General features: G+C 34.7%; 2 protein-coding genes across 6 annotated transcripts; both read left to right on the top strand.

Moving 5' to 3' along the window:
- LOC18605670 (spastin) lies at positions 3,403–11,617 on the top strand. Of its 2 annotated transcripts, none has more exons than XM_018117402.1 (16): positions 3,403–3,936; positions 5,003–5,124; positions 5,221–5,309; positions 5,392–5,427; positions 5,705–5,798; positions 6,051–6,093; positions 6,231–6,331; positions 7,127–7,191; positions 7,473–7,969; positions 8,084–8,171; positions 8,276–8,416; positions 8,864–9,432; positions 9,892–10,027; positions 10,106–10,174; positions 10,294–10,425; positions 11,001–11,617. In XM_018117402.1, exons 1-16 carry the CDS (start codon positions 3,719–3,721, stop codon positions 11,112–11,114), a joined length of 2,514 nt encoding a protein of 837 aa, XP_017972891.1. In that variant the 5' UTR covers positions 3,403–3,718; the 3' UTR covers positions 11,115–11,617. The 2 variants fall into 2 exon arrangements, with proteins under 2 accessions (XP_017972891.1, XP_017972892.1); XM_018117403.1 differs by lacking the exon at positions 3,403–3,936 and adding an exon at positions 4,368–4,665.
- Positions 12,196–15,280, top strand: LOC18605669 (F-box protein At5g52880). Of its 4 annotated transcripts, XR_001927119.1 has the most exons (7): positions 12,210–12,508; positions 13,381–13,535; positions 13,638–13,725; positions 13,848–14,047; positions 14,269–14,414; positions 14,484–14,747; positions 14,868–15,280. XR_001927119.1 is itself a non-coding variant. In XM_018117536.1 (6 exons), the coding sequence occupies exons 1-6, from the start codon at positions 12,324–12,326 to the stop codon at positions 15,096–15,098; spliced, it is 780 nt and encodes a 259-aa protein (XP_017973025.1). In that variant the 5' UTR covers positions 12,196–12,323; the 3' UTR covers positions 15,099–15,280. The 4 variants fall into 4 exon arrangements, 3 of the variants coding, with proteins under 3 accessions (XP_017973025.1, XP_007038875.2, XP_017973024.1); XM_018117536.1 differs by lacking the exon at positions 14,484–14,747 and having other exon boundaries at positions 12,196–12,508; positions 15,093–15,280; XM_007038813.2 differs by having other exon boundaries at positions 14,484–14,991.

The following is a 15,897-nucleotide window of genomic DNA, read 5'->3' as shown; positions in this document are numbered from 1 at the left end:
CCCCCCCCCCCCCCCCCTCCTTTTGATAACTTGATTGATAAGAGCTCTCACCCCCCCACCTCACATCCTTCAAGAACCTTCCCTTCCTTTTGCCAATTTGTAAGTAAAAAAGGCTAAAGGGTTTAAAGGCCTAAAGGCAATTTGCCTGTGCAAAATTTCATGGGTCCAACAGGAAAAAAATAAAAATTTCCCCAAGAAACAAAACAAAACAAATGCCCAATTGTTACCCCACTCAGCCAACAGAGGAAACAGGGGAGAAACTTCAATTAATTTGAAAAGAAGAAAGGTGAAAAGAAAGAAACGAATCCAATGAAATGAAAGAAGCAGTTTTCTCCAATGTGTCACCAGGCCAACTGCTATATTTTCCTACATTTGGGCAAGCACTTGTCAGTGGATGCTTTTTCCTTGATATGTCCCGAAATCAGCTCCACCATCTCTATACGCCATCCTGCTCTGGGCTTTTCTAAGCATGAAATATTAAATTCCCCAAGGCTCTTTATATGCAAAATATAAAAACGAAAATTAACCATTAAGATTTGAGACAATGATTTACACTTGTGAGGTTTACAGTTACTTAAACAATCTTGTTGGGGAAAGCACACACCTAGTTGCCATTAACCATATCTTAGATGGTTAATTAATCAATATTTATAATGTTGGTGGGTCTAGATTTTTTGTTATCACAGAAGATATTATATTTGTAATAGCTAATCGTTGGTGTAGACAATAAAGCCCCATATAGAATCATTGCAATGCCAAGACAATCAACTTGAAAACTACTAAACCTGCATTTTTGTTCATTTCCTTTGGTCCCATTCCCCACTATGACTGAATTATTATGATATAACACTTTGAATCCGTACCTTCTGTTTCTTTGTACCATAAACCTCATATACATCCACAATGACAATGCCTTCAGCTGCCCTTCAGTCAAGCATATATTAAGAGAATTTGGTACTATTATTTTGGAAGCTAAGTAGTACAAAGTCGAAACCCTATCCACACCACACAGAGTCAAAGCCCATTTTTGTTTTCTGAGGATGAAAATAACCAGATTCTACCATATTCATCCAAAAATTCCTCCTCATCTTGCCACTTAAGTTGATACTTAGCTTAATATAATTTAGATTAATTCACTAATATAATTTGCGCCAGTTGGAAAATTCCAAAAATAGATGACAAATTGATAAAGGTTTTACTGCATAATTGCATTATGACGACCACTTTTGCATACAAAGTGAAAGCCAAGTTGATAATTATTGGTTGCAAAAGAAAAGAAAAAAAAAGTCGTTTCTATGGAAAAGCGAAAATAACCCTAAAAGAAATAATAGCCATAACTAATAAAAAAAATTAACATAAATATTTGGCTTACTACTATGATCAAACCCATAAACAATTGTGGGTTTTGGGTCTAATAAAATGGGAGACTTTCCAGTGTAGCCGCCTCAATTTAGTCGTGTAGTGGTCTGCCGATATCTTAATAGAGTGTAGAAACGAAAGGGAAGCACTGGAGACAGCAAAAAGGGAACAGATTTCTAAAAAGTAAATTCTAACGTGTGATTTCTAATCCAACACTTTGGACGGAGAGTCCATCTGCCGCACTGTAAAGCAAATGACGAAAAGAAATTAAAATACTTAACAATGCATTAACTTATTTTTTGAAAGTCAACAATCCATTAACTTACTACTTGATATTATCAATTATTAATCAGAAATACATCCGAGAATCTAATTCATAGATTAATATATAATTTTTTATGTAAATAGTATGAATTTGAATCCCTTTTTTTTAAAAAAAAATTATTAATAAAAATATTAAAAGAAACATTAATTTTTCAATAATGATAAAAAGACATGCACGGTTCTATGTTCACTCTTTCTCCGACTATAACTACTTAAGCTTTGGCTGATGAATTTTTAATCACATATATAAAAAGAAAAAGAAGTTAATACTAATAATAATCATACATATATAAAAGCTAAACAGTTTTCTTTTTTATTTTAATTCTGGTAATAGTAGGTTTAGGTACATATATATTGGCTAAATTTTGGCTTTTCTATTTCAATTAGAAAATCTTAATAAATCTGAAATTAAAAAAAATTAACCATTTTCCCACGGGAAATTAGAGCTTCCAATTTTGCACATGTAAGTTGCATCTATACGATAGTGATTCATACTATAAATAATTAATACTAACTTGTGGTAAGTAAATAATAACTTACTGAACTAACAAAGAGCGTAATAATTAATTTTCTCAATGATCAATGAGGGGTTTCACCATGATACATTCTTGACGTTAAAGATTATTTAATTGAGGGTTAATTTCAATTAACATAATTCGTTTAATAAAACATTCAACATAGTTTTATTTGGAAAAGGATTTCATTTAGTCTAGTATAAACGTCGCCGTTCAATACGCTTAAATAGTTATTACTTAATTTGACTTTACAACTCAAGGAGGTCTTCTATTTTTAATAATTCGTTACATTATTGCAATTTTAAAAAAGATTTTTCTTTTAATGTGTACATTGACAACCATATTACATATAAAGTAATCAACCATTATAAGTACAAGTATATTAAATGTAAGAATCTTTGTTAATGTTAAGATAATTGTATCAATCATCTAAATTATCTAATTAAAGTTACAGTAATCGTATTCATAATCTAATTATAATTAACTAATAATATTATAATATAACTCTAATTAGATATTATAATTTAACTAACTAATAGTACTATATTATAACTCAAGTTAGATAATTCATATAGTTATTTTATCAGTTAATATGTGATTAACTTGTGAAGGCACATGTTGTAGATTTTTTTTTTTGGAAAAATAATAGTTTAGAAATCCACAGTTCAAAATTAATTGTAGACAACCTATTTATTGATATAGTTTAAAACATTACATAGCATTAAAAATATGGTAAAGCAACAATAAGATATTGCTAGTTGGCAAAAATATAATGGCATGTGTCTTAATCCTTTTTCTTTTCTATTTCATGAATTCTCTGAAAAATATATATATATATATATATAATTTGGAACCATTATCTAAAGGTAAAAAAAAAAAATCTAAAACTACGGTTAGCCGAAAGAAAAAAAAATTAAAAAAGCAATATAAAGAAAAGGAGGGAAGAAAGAAAACCGACCAAAAAGACATAGAAAAGGAGAGAAACCTAGATTAGACGGTCACCGGCAAGTCAAAAAGCAAAAGCAAAGTAAAATTTTTCTTGTTTCTTTTTCCCGGGAAGGCTTTTAACGTCCATTAGTATGGCATGCTATAAATAGTCGAGGAGGGCCAGACCACATAGCTAATAGCTTACTCCTTTACCTGTCAAAACCCTTTAGACCAACGTTGTATTCGGGCTAATATATATATATATATAAATATATATAACTCTTTCACATTCATTCTCTTCTTTGTCCTTCAATACTTCCATTTCCAACAACCCCATTTCTTTTTTTCTTCTTCTTTCTTTGAATCTTTTCTCCCATCTGTTTTCGTTTCTCTTTGAATCTTCACATAGGTTTTCTTTCTAATACATATTTCAAAGGATTCGTTGCAAAAAACAAACCTTTTATCTGTCAAGATAGCAAAGTCTCATGCGTTGAGATTAAGAACAAAGGAAGAAGAGAAGTCAAGGGTAAGTTTTTTTTTTGGTTTGGTTGAGAAGGAGAAAGAAGGCTTTTTTTGTTTGGTTGGATAGAGAGATGGAACAAAAGCGGATATTGTTGTCAGCTTTAAGTGTTGGGGTTGGTGTTGGGGTAGGTCTTGGATTGGCTTCAGGGCAAACTGTGAGCAAATGGGCTGGCAAAAGTTCTGCAGAAGATGGTATTACAGGGGAGCAGATTGAGCAGGAACTTATGAGACAGGTTGTGGATGGAAAGCTTAGCACGGTCACCTTTGACGACTTCCCTTATTACCTTAGGTAAGCCTATAATGGGTCCTTGTTGCTGGTTCTTTTCTTTCTTTTTTTTTCCTTTGTTTAGATGGTCTTTTCATTACATGATTTTGCATTAGATTCACATTGATGTGGGTGTTTAGAAGATCTTGAGAAATGAAAATTTGTTTTCTTTTTCTTTGTTAAAATGACCGTAAAGGATTTGTGCTATGCTGCCATTATTTGGTTCTTGTGTTTGATATTGGTCCCCAGACCCAGGCAATTATAGAAGGAGAAGAAGAAAAAGCTGTTGGTTTGGTATGTATTAATCACCATGTCCATGTGCATGGTCTGGTTTGGAGATATTCTTTGCACATGCTTCTTACAACTATAAACACCCGTGATCATTTATTATCATATTCTTTTTTTTTTTGGCGGCTGGTGGGGTTTAAACCTTGCTCCTTGTATTTTGATTAATTGATTTATCTTTTTTCCGAGCTGTGTTTAATGAAGAGGATTCATTTGATTTCTTCTTTTCCTGGGTTAAAGTTCCCAGAACTTGGCCTATGAAATCTGTTTTTCATTTCTTGCGCTTCTGGAGGGTTTAGAATATTGTTTTCTATGATACCATGAAAGTTTAGCAGACTAAGATACTATATCAATTCTTCAACATGATAATGTCCGGTGTTTGAACATGCCAATATTTATTTAATGATTTCAGGTTAGGATAGACTATTTTTGGGAAGTCTTAGATCTTGAACTCCATGAGAGCTGCAGGTTTTGCTCTGGCTTTAAATATTCTTTTTTTTTTATTATTTTGAGGGATTTCTGCTCTTTTGATGACTGTCGTCAGGCTTTTTAGTTCTATTTGCACGTCAATTAAGTCTATCAATGGGCTAAAGTTGGAAAATTTACATTTTATAGCTTTCAAGCAATCTCATTAATTACTCTATGTTAAAACATATATTACTAAAGTTTCAGGAATTCATTCCAGGTCCCTTTTAATAATTGTACGAGGTACCTGGTTGCCATAATATATGAAGTATTACTTTTAAGGCAAACTTATCTAGTAGTTTCACAAATTTACTCCTCCTTCTGATGGTGATTAATGCAGTGAGAGAACTCGGGTGTTATTGACAAGTGCTGCTTATGTCCAATTAAAACACAATGATGTTTCTAAGCACACACGGAATCTTTCCCCTGTCAGCAGAGCTATTTTGCTCTCAGGACCTGCCGGTATGTTTCTGGAATTGTTTCTTTAGTTCTACATTAAGATATATATCTTTCAGAGTTCATTTTTAACCTAATGGGCTGCATTTTAATCTTGTGAAGAACTTTACCAGCAAATGCTTGCCAAGGCTTTGGCACATGACTTTGAATCAAAGCTACTGCTTTTGGACATAACTGATTTTTCTCTTAAGGTAAATAGGCACAACATCTATTGTCGTTAAGTTTCAACTTTCTAGAGTCCTACTTATTCTTTTTACAATTATTTTGCCACAGATGCAGAGCAAATATGGTTGTACCAAGAAAGAACCTGTAAGTTTTACTTTTTCGGGTTTTTGTTTTAAAAGTTACTGCATTCATGCATTAAGCATGGTCGGGTTTGACTTGATTGTAAAATTGAGTGTGGTGGATGAAGGTTAAAAAATTTATACCGTTACATGTGCCTGTCTTGTGTTAATTCTATCTAATTAATTTCTACTCAAGATAACATCTGCCATCGTGTATCACATCCTCTAAAGAAACTGATCAGCTCTAAGAATTTTTTTTATGTGGTAATTATAATAACCTGATTTAGTTGCATCTTTTGCAGTCATTCAAGAGGTCCATCTCAGAAATGACATTAGAGCGAATGAACAGCTTGTTTGGTTCCTTTTCACTCCTTTTGCCTAGAGAAGAAACAAGTGGTAATCTTTCAACATGTTATACGTATTTGTCAACAGAATCATATTGCTTCCTTAGGTTTCATTTTTCTGCATTCTGATTCTGTGCAGTACTTGTGCTTGTGATTTTAGGTTTGCTTAGGTCATCATTGATTATGTTAAAAAACCTGCTTGGATTTAATATTCAATTGGCATTCCAATCTTTACACATCTTGTTGATTCTTCATTTTTTAACCATTTCTTTCACTATAGTTTTAATCAAGATTTTTCCTACAGGCACGTTACGTCGACAGGGCAGTGGTATTGATATTAAGTCCAGGTAATTGCCTTTATCCTATAACTTTTTCCATTTGCATGGTAGAATATATACGGTGGTTATTGTGCTTATGGTCTGGTTGTTACCGCTGGGCCAGAGGTGAGGTATCCCCTATAACCTTCTCCTTCATACATTTGTAGGGCTGTGGAAGGTTCAAGCAATCTTCCAAAACTCCGTAGAAATGCCTCAACTGCATCTGATATGAGTAGCATCTCTTCAAATTGTACTCTCACAAATCCAGGTTATACTTCATTTATCTTTTGAACTTCTGTCTGAGAAGCCTTAATATATGTATAATGTTTTTGATTCATTACAGTCAAAAACTCCAAAAAAGATAATCTTAACATTGGCCGTGAGCCTGTGACTCAATTCCTTTCCTATGAGTCATAATAGAATACACACAATACTGAGGTGCTAATTCTGGTTTCAAATTGAACCATAGTTGTCCTAAGAAGGATACTGACGTTAGAAAGAAACCTTAAGTCAATTGCCACCTTTAGGTAGACAACCTCAAGTTGCATTTAACCTATAATGATCTTTAACAAGGTCTGTATTTGAAACCTAATCAAACTTATTGACTGCATTCCATCTTTTCTTCTTGTGATCATTCCTTTCATAGACCTTACTTTCAAATAGTTGAATTATTCTCTGATTGTAGCTCTTTCTAGTACTAGCAGCATATCCTGGCCTCAACCTATTCTTAAATGTACTTAACCTCTTACCTTCAAATAAATCTGTTTTTCATTCAATTGCCTCTTGCCTACTGGTTGGATTAATAGCTGATAGTTTAGTTTTATTGGAGCTTTCTTCTCAAATTGTATTTTGCCATATGTGAAATTGACTTGGGATTGCACATTATTATAGACTCTGTGCTATGAATTCTCAATAAGGTCAGTGTAATTATTAGAGACTTCATGCAGTAAACTTTTGGCTGTTGGAAAAAATATATCTGTTACTTTAATTTCTTGACATAAGAAGATGTACAAACCATACTTATATTATTTGGCGGTTTTTTTTTTTTTTTTGCTTCTTTTAGCATCCCACAAGCGCACTAGCAGTTGGTGTTTCGATCAGAAACTTTTTCTACAGTCACTTTACAAGGTATGCCATAATACAAAGTAGTCAGTTTGGAGGTCATTCAATGGTCTTTCTCGATGATTCTTCCTTTTAATGTATAAACATGCATATGCTCGTGTGTGCACACGCACACATGCCTTATATGTATCATATAAGTTGTGTCAAAACCATACTACATATGTGCTGGTATGCTTTCCATTAAATTCTTTCTTTGAACACAAAGTTTGACTAAGCAGACAGTAGCTGATCCCTCAACTTCCTATTTTACTTAAATGGTATTGAAGGCCATTTTCATTCTCTTGCAGGTACTGGTTTCAGTATCTGAAACTGGTTCCATCATCTTATACCTGAGGGATGTCGAGAAGCTCCTCCTCCGATCACAACGCTTATATAATCTGTTTCAAAAATTGTTGAACAAACTTTCGGGTTCAGTGTTGATACTTGGTTCCAGGATGTTGGACCCAGAAGATGACCGCAGGGAGGTGGATCAGAGGCTCTCGGTATTATTCCCATACAATATTGAGATAAAACCACCAGAAGATGAAACTCGTCTTGATAGCTGGAAAGCCCAACTGGAAGAGGACATGAAGGTGCTCCAAATTCAAGATAACAGAAACCACATTGCTGAAGTACTTGCAGCAAATGACCTTGAATGTGATGATTTGGGTTCGATCTGTCAAGCAGACACAATGATCCTAAGTAATTACATTGAAGAAATTGTGGTATCAGCAATCTCTTATCACTTGATGAACAATAAGGATCCAGAATACCGAAATGGCAAGCTTGTTATATCATCCAAGAGGTAGACATTAATTGTTATTTGATCTTGATATGAGCTTCTTTCACCGCATTTTTCTTCTTCCCTTTTCTGAAAATCTATCAGTAGCTTAACATTAGTGTTCTGGCTCTGGAGCAGCTTGTCCCACGGACTAAATATATTCCAGGAAGGAAAAAGTTGTGGGAAGGATACCTTAAAATTAGAGGCAAATGCTGACTCTGCCAAGGTTGTGCTCTAATACTAGTTTTGCTTCAGAAGAATTCAAGCATTTTGGATCTGGGTCACTTTATGCTTATTGTCTAATCTTTCACCCCTCTTTGTTAACCGTAGGAAAATGAAGGTGAAGAGGCTGTGGGTGCAAAGACCGAATCAAAATCCGAAACCCCTGCCTCTGAAAGCAAAAGTGAGACTGAGAAGTCCATTCCTGCTGCGAAGAAAGATGGAGACAATCCACCAGCACCTAAAGCACCTGTAAGTTAATGTCCTTCAACAGTTAATTGAAAATTGAGATGAATACGTTTGAGATACATGTTGCTATGCAGCTTATGTACTTCGAGGATATAAGTAATTACCGCTATAGTTCAAAAACAACATAGCTGGAAAGAAAAGAAACAAACACAGGAAGATTAATATAGTGATTATATCAAGTTTATTTTGAAGGGGATTATTCCACCCTTCTTTGCAATGAAACTACAATCTTTCAAAAAAAAAAATCAAGTTTATTCATATTTTCTAATTTTACCGTGATACATGCTGAACAGGTTAGCAGATTTCAAGGGTCAATGAACTCAGTAACTATAAATGCATTTGTGTCGTTACCTAAAATCCTGAAAGCTCAAATGTCCATTACCTTTTTCTGGTGTCCTTTTCCTTTAGTGGTCTCAGTTTTATCTTACTACAGATATAATTCTCTTGCAGGAAGTTCCTCCTGATAATGAATTTGAGAAAAGAATAAGGCCAGAGGTTATCCCTGCGAATGAGATAGGGGTGACATTTGCAGATATTGGTGCTATGGATGAGATCAAAGAATCACTTCAAGAGCTGGTCATGCTCCCTCTGCGAAGACCAGATCTCTTCAAAGGTGGGCTTCTCAAGCCTTGTAGAGGTATATTACTCTTTGGGCCTCCTGGTACTGGGAAAACAATGCTGGCAAAGGCCATCGCGAATGAAGCTGGAGCAAGTTTCATTAATGTCTCAATGTCCACCATCACATCAAAATGGTTTGGAGAAGATGAAAAGAACGTAAAAGCTTTATTTACACTAGCAGCAAAGGTTGCACCAACTATTATTTTTGTGGATGAGGTTGATAGCATGCTGGGGCAGAGGACTAGAGTTGGGGAGCATGAGGCTATGCGGAAAATTAAGAATGAGTTCATGACACATTGGGATGGTCTATTGACCAAAACCGGTGAGCGAATTCTTGTTCTTGCTGCAACCAACAGGCCATTTGACCTTGATGAAGCAATAATTAGGCGATTTGAGCGCAGGTATATATTCATAGTCATCTCACTGTTGCTATTATCCTTGTATTGTCTAACTATGTGACTGGTTAGTTTTCTGATCATTTGTGCATTCACTATCCTTGTACCTGGGTATCATACCCTCACTTGATTAGAGTTTGAGCTCATAGCTTTCAGTATCTATTAAATTTAATCAAGGTTTCCGAAATATTGTTTGGAACAATCTCCTCCATCATTCTTAATGCTTACTTCATTGAATTATTATTCATAGAGAGTTTATATTTTATGTACCATCTTGTTAGACTTATTCTAGACCTTCTGTGTTTGTTTCTTGTCAAGGATTTTCTGGCACTTGATTGGTACTGTTCCTTTCTATTGTGTCTCCGCCTTGATACCAAGAACTATAATTATAATTGACCGTCATGCTGACAGCTTAAAATTTGACTGAGCATCTGGTCTTACTCTTTTAACTTCCATTTTGAACAGAATTATGGTTGGCCTTCCATCCATTGAGAGCAGGGAACTGATTTTGAAAACTCTACTGGCAAAAGAGAAAGTTGAAGATCTGGACTTTAAGGAGCTTGCAACCATGACAGAAGGATATAGTGGAAGTGATCTCAAGGTTTGTTATTTTAACTCATAACATCTATTATATTATATTTAACTGTTATCAACTGATGGCATTAACTACTGGGAACAGAACTTGTGCGTGACAGCAGCTTATCGACCTGTTAGGGAGTTGATACAGCAGGAGAGGTTGAAAGATCTGGTGACTACTAAACCTCTTTCCAATTCAACTATTGTCGATTTTTGCCATATCTTCCTGTTACTAGTAATTTTGGACAATTTACTTACTAGTAGTTTCGCCATATCTTCCTGTTACTATAGGAAAAGAAGAAGAGAGAAGAGGCAGGCAAGAGCTCAGAAGATGCCTCAGAAACAAAAGAAGAGGACAAGGAGGAACGAGTAATAACTTTGAGGCCTTTAAACTTGGAAGATTTGAGACAGGCAAAGAATCAGGTAATTTCTGGTCATAATTTCTTTTTGCCTCAAATGCTTGGTGTGCCCCTTTGGCAAATTTGTATGTTACTGCTGGTAATCACAAAATTGGTGTTTGAAAACTGTCTTCGATTAGTCAGATCTTAGTCCATCTAGAGTTTAATGGGAAAAATGCCATGCTGGTTGTTTAAGTTGTTTAGAGCAATATTGGTACTTCAAAGGCTTTCCTGGGAGAGTGCTTTGAACTTTTGCTCAATCGAGGACATTTTTCTGCTATTAAATTTGCAATTATCTCTAACCTCTTCCAAAATTTTTCAAAAATTTTAGTTGACCCTACTTCTTCTAATGGTCACTGGACTCTGCTACACAATCTAGAACTACTATGCACCCACAAGTTTCTTCAGACCATAATTCTTTCTTAAGTTTTCACCTGTCTTTACAGGTTAGATGCTAAACTTAGTGATGCTGAAAAATAATGATCCTCTTACTAGTCTAACTAAAACTGTTAGTATAATCTTCGGGCTGGTAAACTTTGAACTATAGGTCATACATTGAACTTTTAGAGCCAAATGCTTATTTTGGATGCTACACTGTAGGTTGCTGCTAGCTTTGCTTCTGAAGGATCAATAATGGGCGAGCTGAAGCAATGGAACGATTTGTATGGAGAAGGAGGTTCGAGGAAGAAGCAACAGTTAACTTACTTCCTTTAGATTATAGAAAGCAGGCATCTCATGTACTCATCAACTGGGTTCTCTACGAAGAGATGTGAAAATTTGGTGATGCCGAAAGCCCCTTCAACGAAAATGCAAGTCGTTCCACTTCCAGGCATACATGGGGTATGGCATCCAAGATGGAAAGCTCTGGCACGGCATCCTTGTACAAAGAAATGCCGACCAATACCTCAGAGCTCTTGTAGGGTTTGTGTGAAATAGCTTTTTAAAGTATATATCTGGCATTTGCACATGATGCTTAGAAAAGGGGTTATTTGGCAAATGTATTCCACTCCATGAACCATTTGCCACCAATCTTTGGGTATTTTAGTTGTGTTCTGTGAATGTGTGGTATTTTGAAATGCCGAAGGATTTCCACTTTCAAAACATGGGAGGAGTTTGTATTGGATTGCTTGAGATTCTCTACTTTAGTTTATAAGTACATTCTCTACAGTGGCATTTGTACAATGGTCTCGTATAATCTTAATGGTATATTTCTTGTAGTCCTGGACTTTAATCTATGCAAATAGGAAAGAATGCAATAACACAGGCTCTTCGCGTAGCTGAACCCTGCACTGCAACCATGCATGGGATGATGAGACGTAAGTGTTAGACAAATTATGGACTCGAGGTCGGAAGTTAAGCTTGAAGAAGTTTCTCCTTCGTCTTCTTCTTTTTAAATGAAATATGAAAAACAGAATTCAATGGTTAAAGTTCAAACAATCACAAAATTAAAAAAAAAATGATACTGATTGCGCTTCATTTATCTCAAAATAATTTGGCTTACATGTAGATTATTTATAATACCACAAATTGTCAAATCAAATCCAACTCACTTTTAAAATTTTCATTTTTTATTCAAAAAAACTCTCATCTTTTAAGTTTATTTGAAAGTAGGGTTTCGATCTTATTCAACAAATTTCTGTTTTTTTCTCTTTCTTTCTTTTTTTTTTTTATTTTAAGGAAAAATAAAAACTTAAACAGGGTTTGGGTTTTAGTTCAGATAAATGTAAAGGGATAAAATTTCAGGGACCCATTTTCGTAATTTAACCAAAGAGGCAATGAGCCCAAATTTTAACTACCAGTTGTCCGGTCGTCTTCATAAAGTTTTGTTCTTCGACTGTGGTAATTTGAAGCGATAAATCCTTTGTCTTGTCTCCCAAAATTCCCCGTGTCAAAATGTTGTAATTTGTGGAAAAATTCCCAGAAATGTCAAATTCGACAGAGAGGTACCAAAAGCTAGGTCTCAGAGAATCACTGACAAGAATCTATCAATACCCAATTGCATGTAAAGAGCTCAGCTCCATTCTCAGAGGCGCTTATGGCAAACTCCCCAAGAATCTCCAAGCTCTCATCTTTCAAGATACCCTCACCGCCTTTCGTCTCCTTCCTGAGTAAGCCCCCTCGTTAATTTCTGAATTTTGTCTCTACCCAGTTCGTTTTTCTTTTTTTGATGAATTTCAATAATTTAGTTCATCTCTATCTCTGTGTGCTCATTCCATTTCCAGTTAATTTCGGGTTCAATTTGTGGCCATAAGTTTCTTATAGGTTTTTGGATGAATTTTGGTTAAGTTGGAAGCTTGAAGATGCACCGAAAGAAAAAAGTTGGAAGCTTCAATTATAGCAATATAAAATTTCTTTCGAAATTGGCTCAGGTGTAGCTAAATAAGTCCAACTTTCAAGAATTTACATGTATTTTGAATTACATTGAGCACTTATTAATCAATGATAGACCGTATTTTGAAGGTCTTTGGGGGAGAAAAAAGGGCTTTCAAAATGGTTCTGCTGAACTTGATTAATGTGGGATGATCGCATGGCACACCCAATATCTGTCAAGCATGACATGCATGCTTCATCAGTATCTTTATATTAGGAGATTAACATCTCAGCATTAACAAAGAAAGATTTCAGCACGAGATTCAGTCTGTGGTCATGCTTTAAACAAAGTTGGAACATTCGGTTTATTGAATTATACTCTATTGTGTTCAGGAACTGGGATGAGTAGCTATAAATCCTTTTAACGATTCCCAAGTACATTATTACTTCTTCATACTATGCATGCACAGTTAAGAACTAGTATTTGTTGGTTAGGGTTGGACTAAGGATGATAAATGAGACTGCTTCAAAACATCATTAATTGTATCAGAACTTTTCGATTTGGGTTGATTATTACATCACACAATTATACAGGCACATGCAGTTCATAATTTGTCTTTTCTTTTTTTGTTAATTTTGCTTTTATTTAGGAAGGTTATTGTAATTTTAGAATGCAGACACGCAGTGCCAATGCAGCAGCTCAACTCCTTCTCCAGAGTGCAGAATCTGCCTTGCCAAAACAGAAGAAGAGTTTGGTTGTTACAGAGTTTAAGCAGGCAAAGGTTGCTTATATAAGGCGCGGTAGAGCACACAGGGAAGAAACAGGTAAACTTTGAGATAGGTTCACTGCAATATGTCTTGGACAAGCCCAATACCACAGTAGAAACCTGAATAAACTACTCATGTTTACCTCCCTATATATTTCAGTGTCTGCCCAATTGCCTCAAGATGTTCTTGTGCACATATTCAGTTTACTGGATTTGCAATCTTTAATCTCTGTAACACTAGTCTGCCGGTAACTTTTCCTCCCTTTTGATGCTGGTTTCCAATTGGAGGTGTAATAGATAGCAGCTGGCACCGATTTACTTAAAAATATTTGTTGCTTAGTTTTGTACATTTTGGTTGCTCTATTTGAAGGTCATGGAGTTTGGCGGCAAATGATAGCCATCTATGGGAATTGCAATATACCACAGTATTTGGCAGATCTAAAACTTGTTCAAGGACTAAGATGCAGCAGAGTAGCAGATTGGTAAAAGAGGATTATATGTTTTTGAAGGAGAATGGGGATACAAAGACCCATATTCATTGGAAAGAGTCCTTTAAAAGAGTATATACAGGTATGCGAAATGTGGGCTCTTATTTGATGTGTAATAACTTTGTTAATGAACCATATGCATTGTACATGTTGCTACAGACAATGTTTGTAAACTTCTTACTTAGCTTCTCATAGATAGACCTATCAAAATCTCTCTCTAGCTTGCTGGTGCACACTTTTGAATATTTCACTTGCAAATCATCTTTCCATCTTACTGCTGTTTAAAATTATTCTAAATATCAGGCTCTTTTGCGAAGACATTAATGTCCAATAGGGGATATTGTGGGCATTGCAACACAATTGTTTGGCTCAAGAACTTGAAATGCTCTAATAGACAGTGCGAATTGAAATATGAAAGCCAGCAGATCAAGCCTGTTTCACCCCACCAGGTATTTGTAATTCCAGTTACTGCTTTTCAGTTTCCATTTCATGTCCACTAAGCATTCCACATGTGTCAGGTTGCTGAATACTTAATGGATGGTTGTATATCAGTGATGTCATCTTCTGATAGTGATAGCGAATCAGATGAAGGTCCCGTTTCCAGATTATGGGCGTATCCTAGAAACAGAAGTAGATATGAGAAAAAGCGTATCCGTTAGAAGTATTTTTGTGGAATCTTCTTGTAAAGGAGGACAGTCTACAGAGATGGGCTGCTTCCTTGATCCTTGGAGTAGACCCCCATATACTTGCAGTTTCTACAGGACAGAAGAACGTAACTATCTGTAAATATCATTTTGTTGAGAATGGACTTACATACAGTAAATTTAATTTAAGAGAAAAGGTTGTGAATATTGTGTTTCTTTCTGTGTGATTTTGATTGATGGTTGTAATGTACTGTTTAGATTGATCAGCTTAAGATGGAAACCGAAGATCTTCAGCTTAGATTGGTCAGACGTTTGGTTGCTGAGAACATAACCTAGGATTTCGAGGAGATAAATAGATCAAAACATTTTTGTGCTTCGTTTATCTCAACATGGTATTTGCTGGTGTCCGTACGAGGATCACGGCAGTGATCCGACTCAATCTCATCATTTGTTGCTTCTTACCGGTTGGTGGCTTATTTTCAGGGGTGAGCGAGTGAGCATCATCACGTCAGTGAGCGTCCAGTACTAGGTTGCCGCTCAACTTCTGAATCAGAGGAACAACTGATAAAACTCCATCACTTTAGGTTTGGATTATTATGGGTTTACTTTGTTTTGGATTTTGAGACAAATCATGTTCGAGTTATATCAGATCAAGTCACTATCTTTTTGAATTGGGTCAAATTTCTACTAGGCCGTGCCACTGGTAATTTATTTTAAATTCGGGTCAAATTTTATCTTCTTTGTTTGTTGAAAATGACAATCAAATTCAGATATGAATTATATACATATATATATATATATATGTATTTAAATACTTTATCAATAGCCTTTTATGTGATTTTTGTAACTTTAAGTTATTAAAATATTACATACAAATTATTAAAATTTTAGATTTTTCTCCAACCTTTTAAATACTTTTTCGGCAATTTTTCTGCATAATTTTAGTAATATAAAATTACTAACATATATATATATATATAAGTTACTGTAATTTTATATAGCTTTTAAATATTTTTTAAATAACGCTATATGTGATTTTAATAACTTAAATTAATGAAATATTACATACATGATACTGAAATTCTACATATTTCTTCAGCCCTTGAAATATTTTTTTCAATCAAAACTACATAATTTACTATTGTTATACGTAATTTAAGTTATTGAAATAATCTAAGTTACTGAAATTTGAGATACCCCTTAAATACTTTTTCAGTAACTCTTAATGAGATTTTAATGACTTGAATTGCTTAAACATTAAATACATATTACTGAAATTTTTAGTAAT

Source organism: Theobroma cacao, chromosome 3, assembly GCF_000208745.1.
Source record: "Theobroma cacao cultivar B97-61/B2 chromosome 3, Criollo_cocoa_genome_V2, whole genome shotgun sequence".
Lineage (NCBI taxonomy): Eukaryota > Viridiplantae > Streptophyta > Magnoliopsida > Malvales > Malvaceae > Theobroma > Theobroma cacao.
The sequence above is the reverse complement of the archived record's forward strand: the minus strand, read 5'-3'. Positions and strand labels throughout refer to the sequence as shown.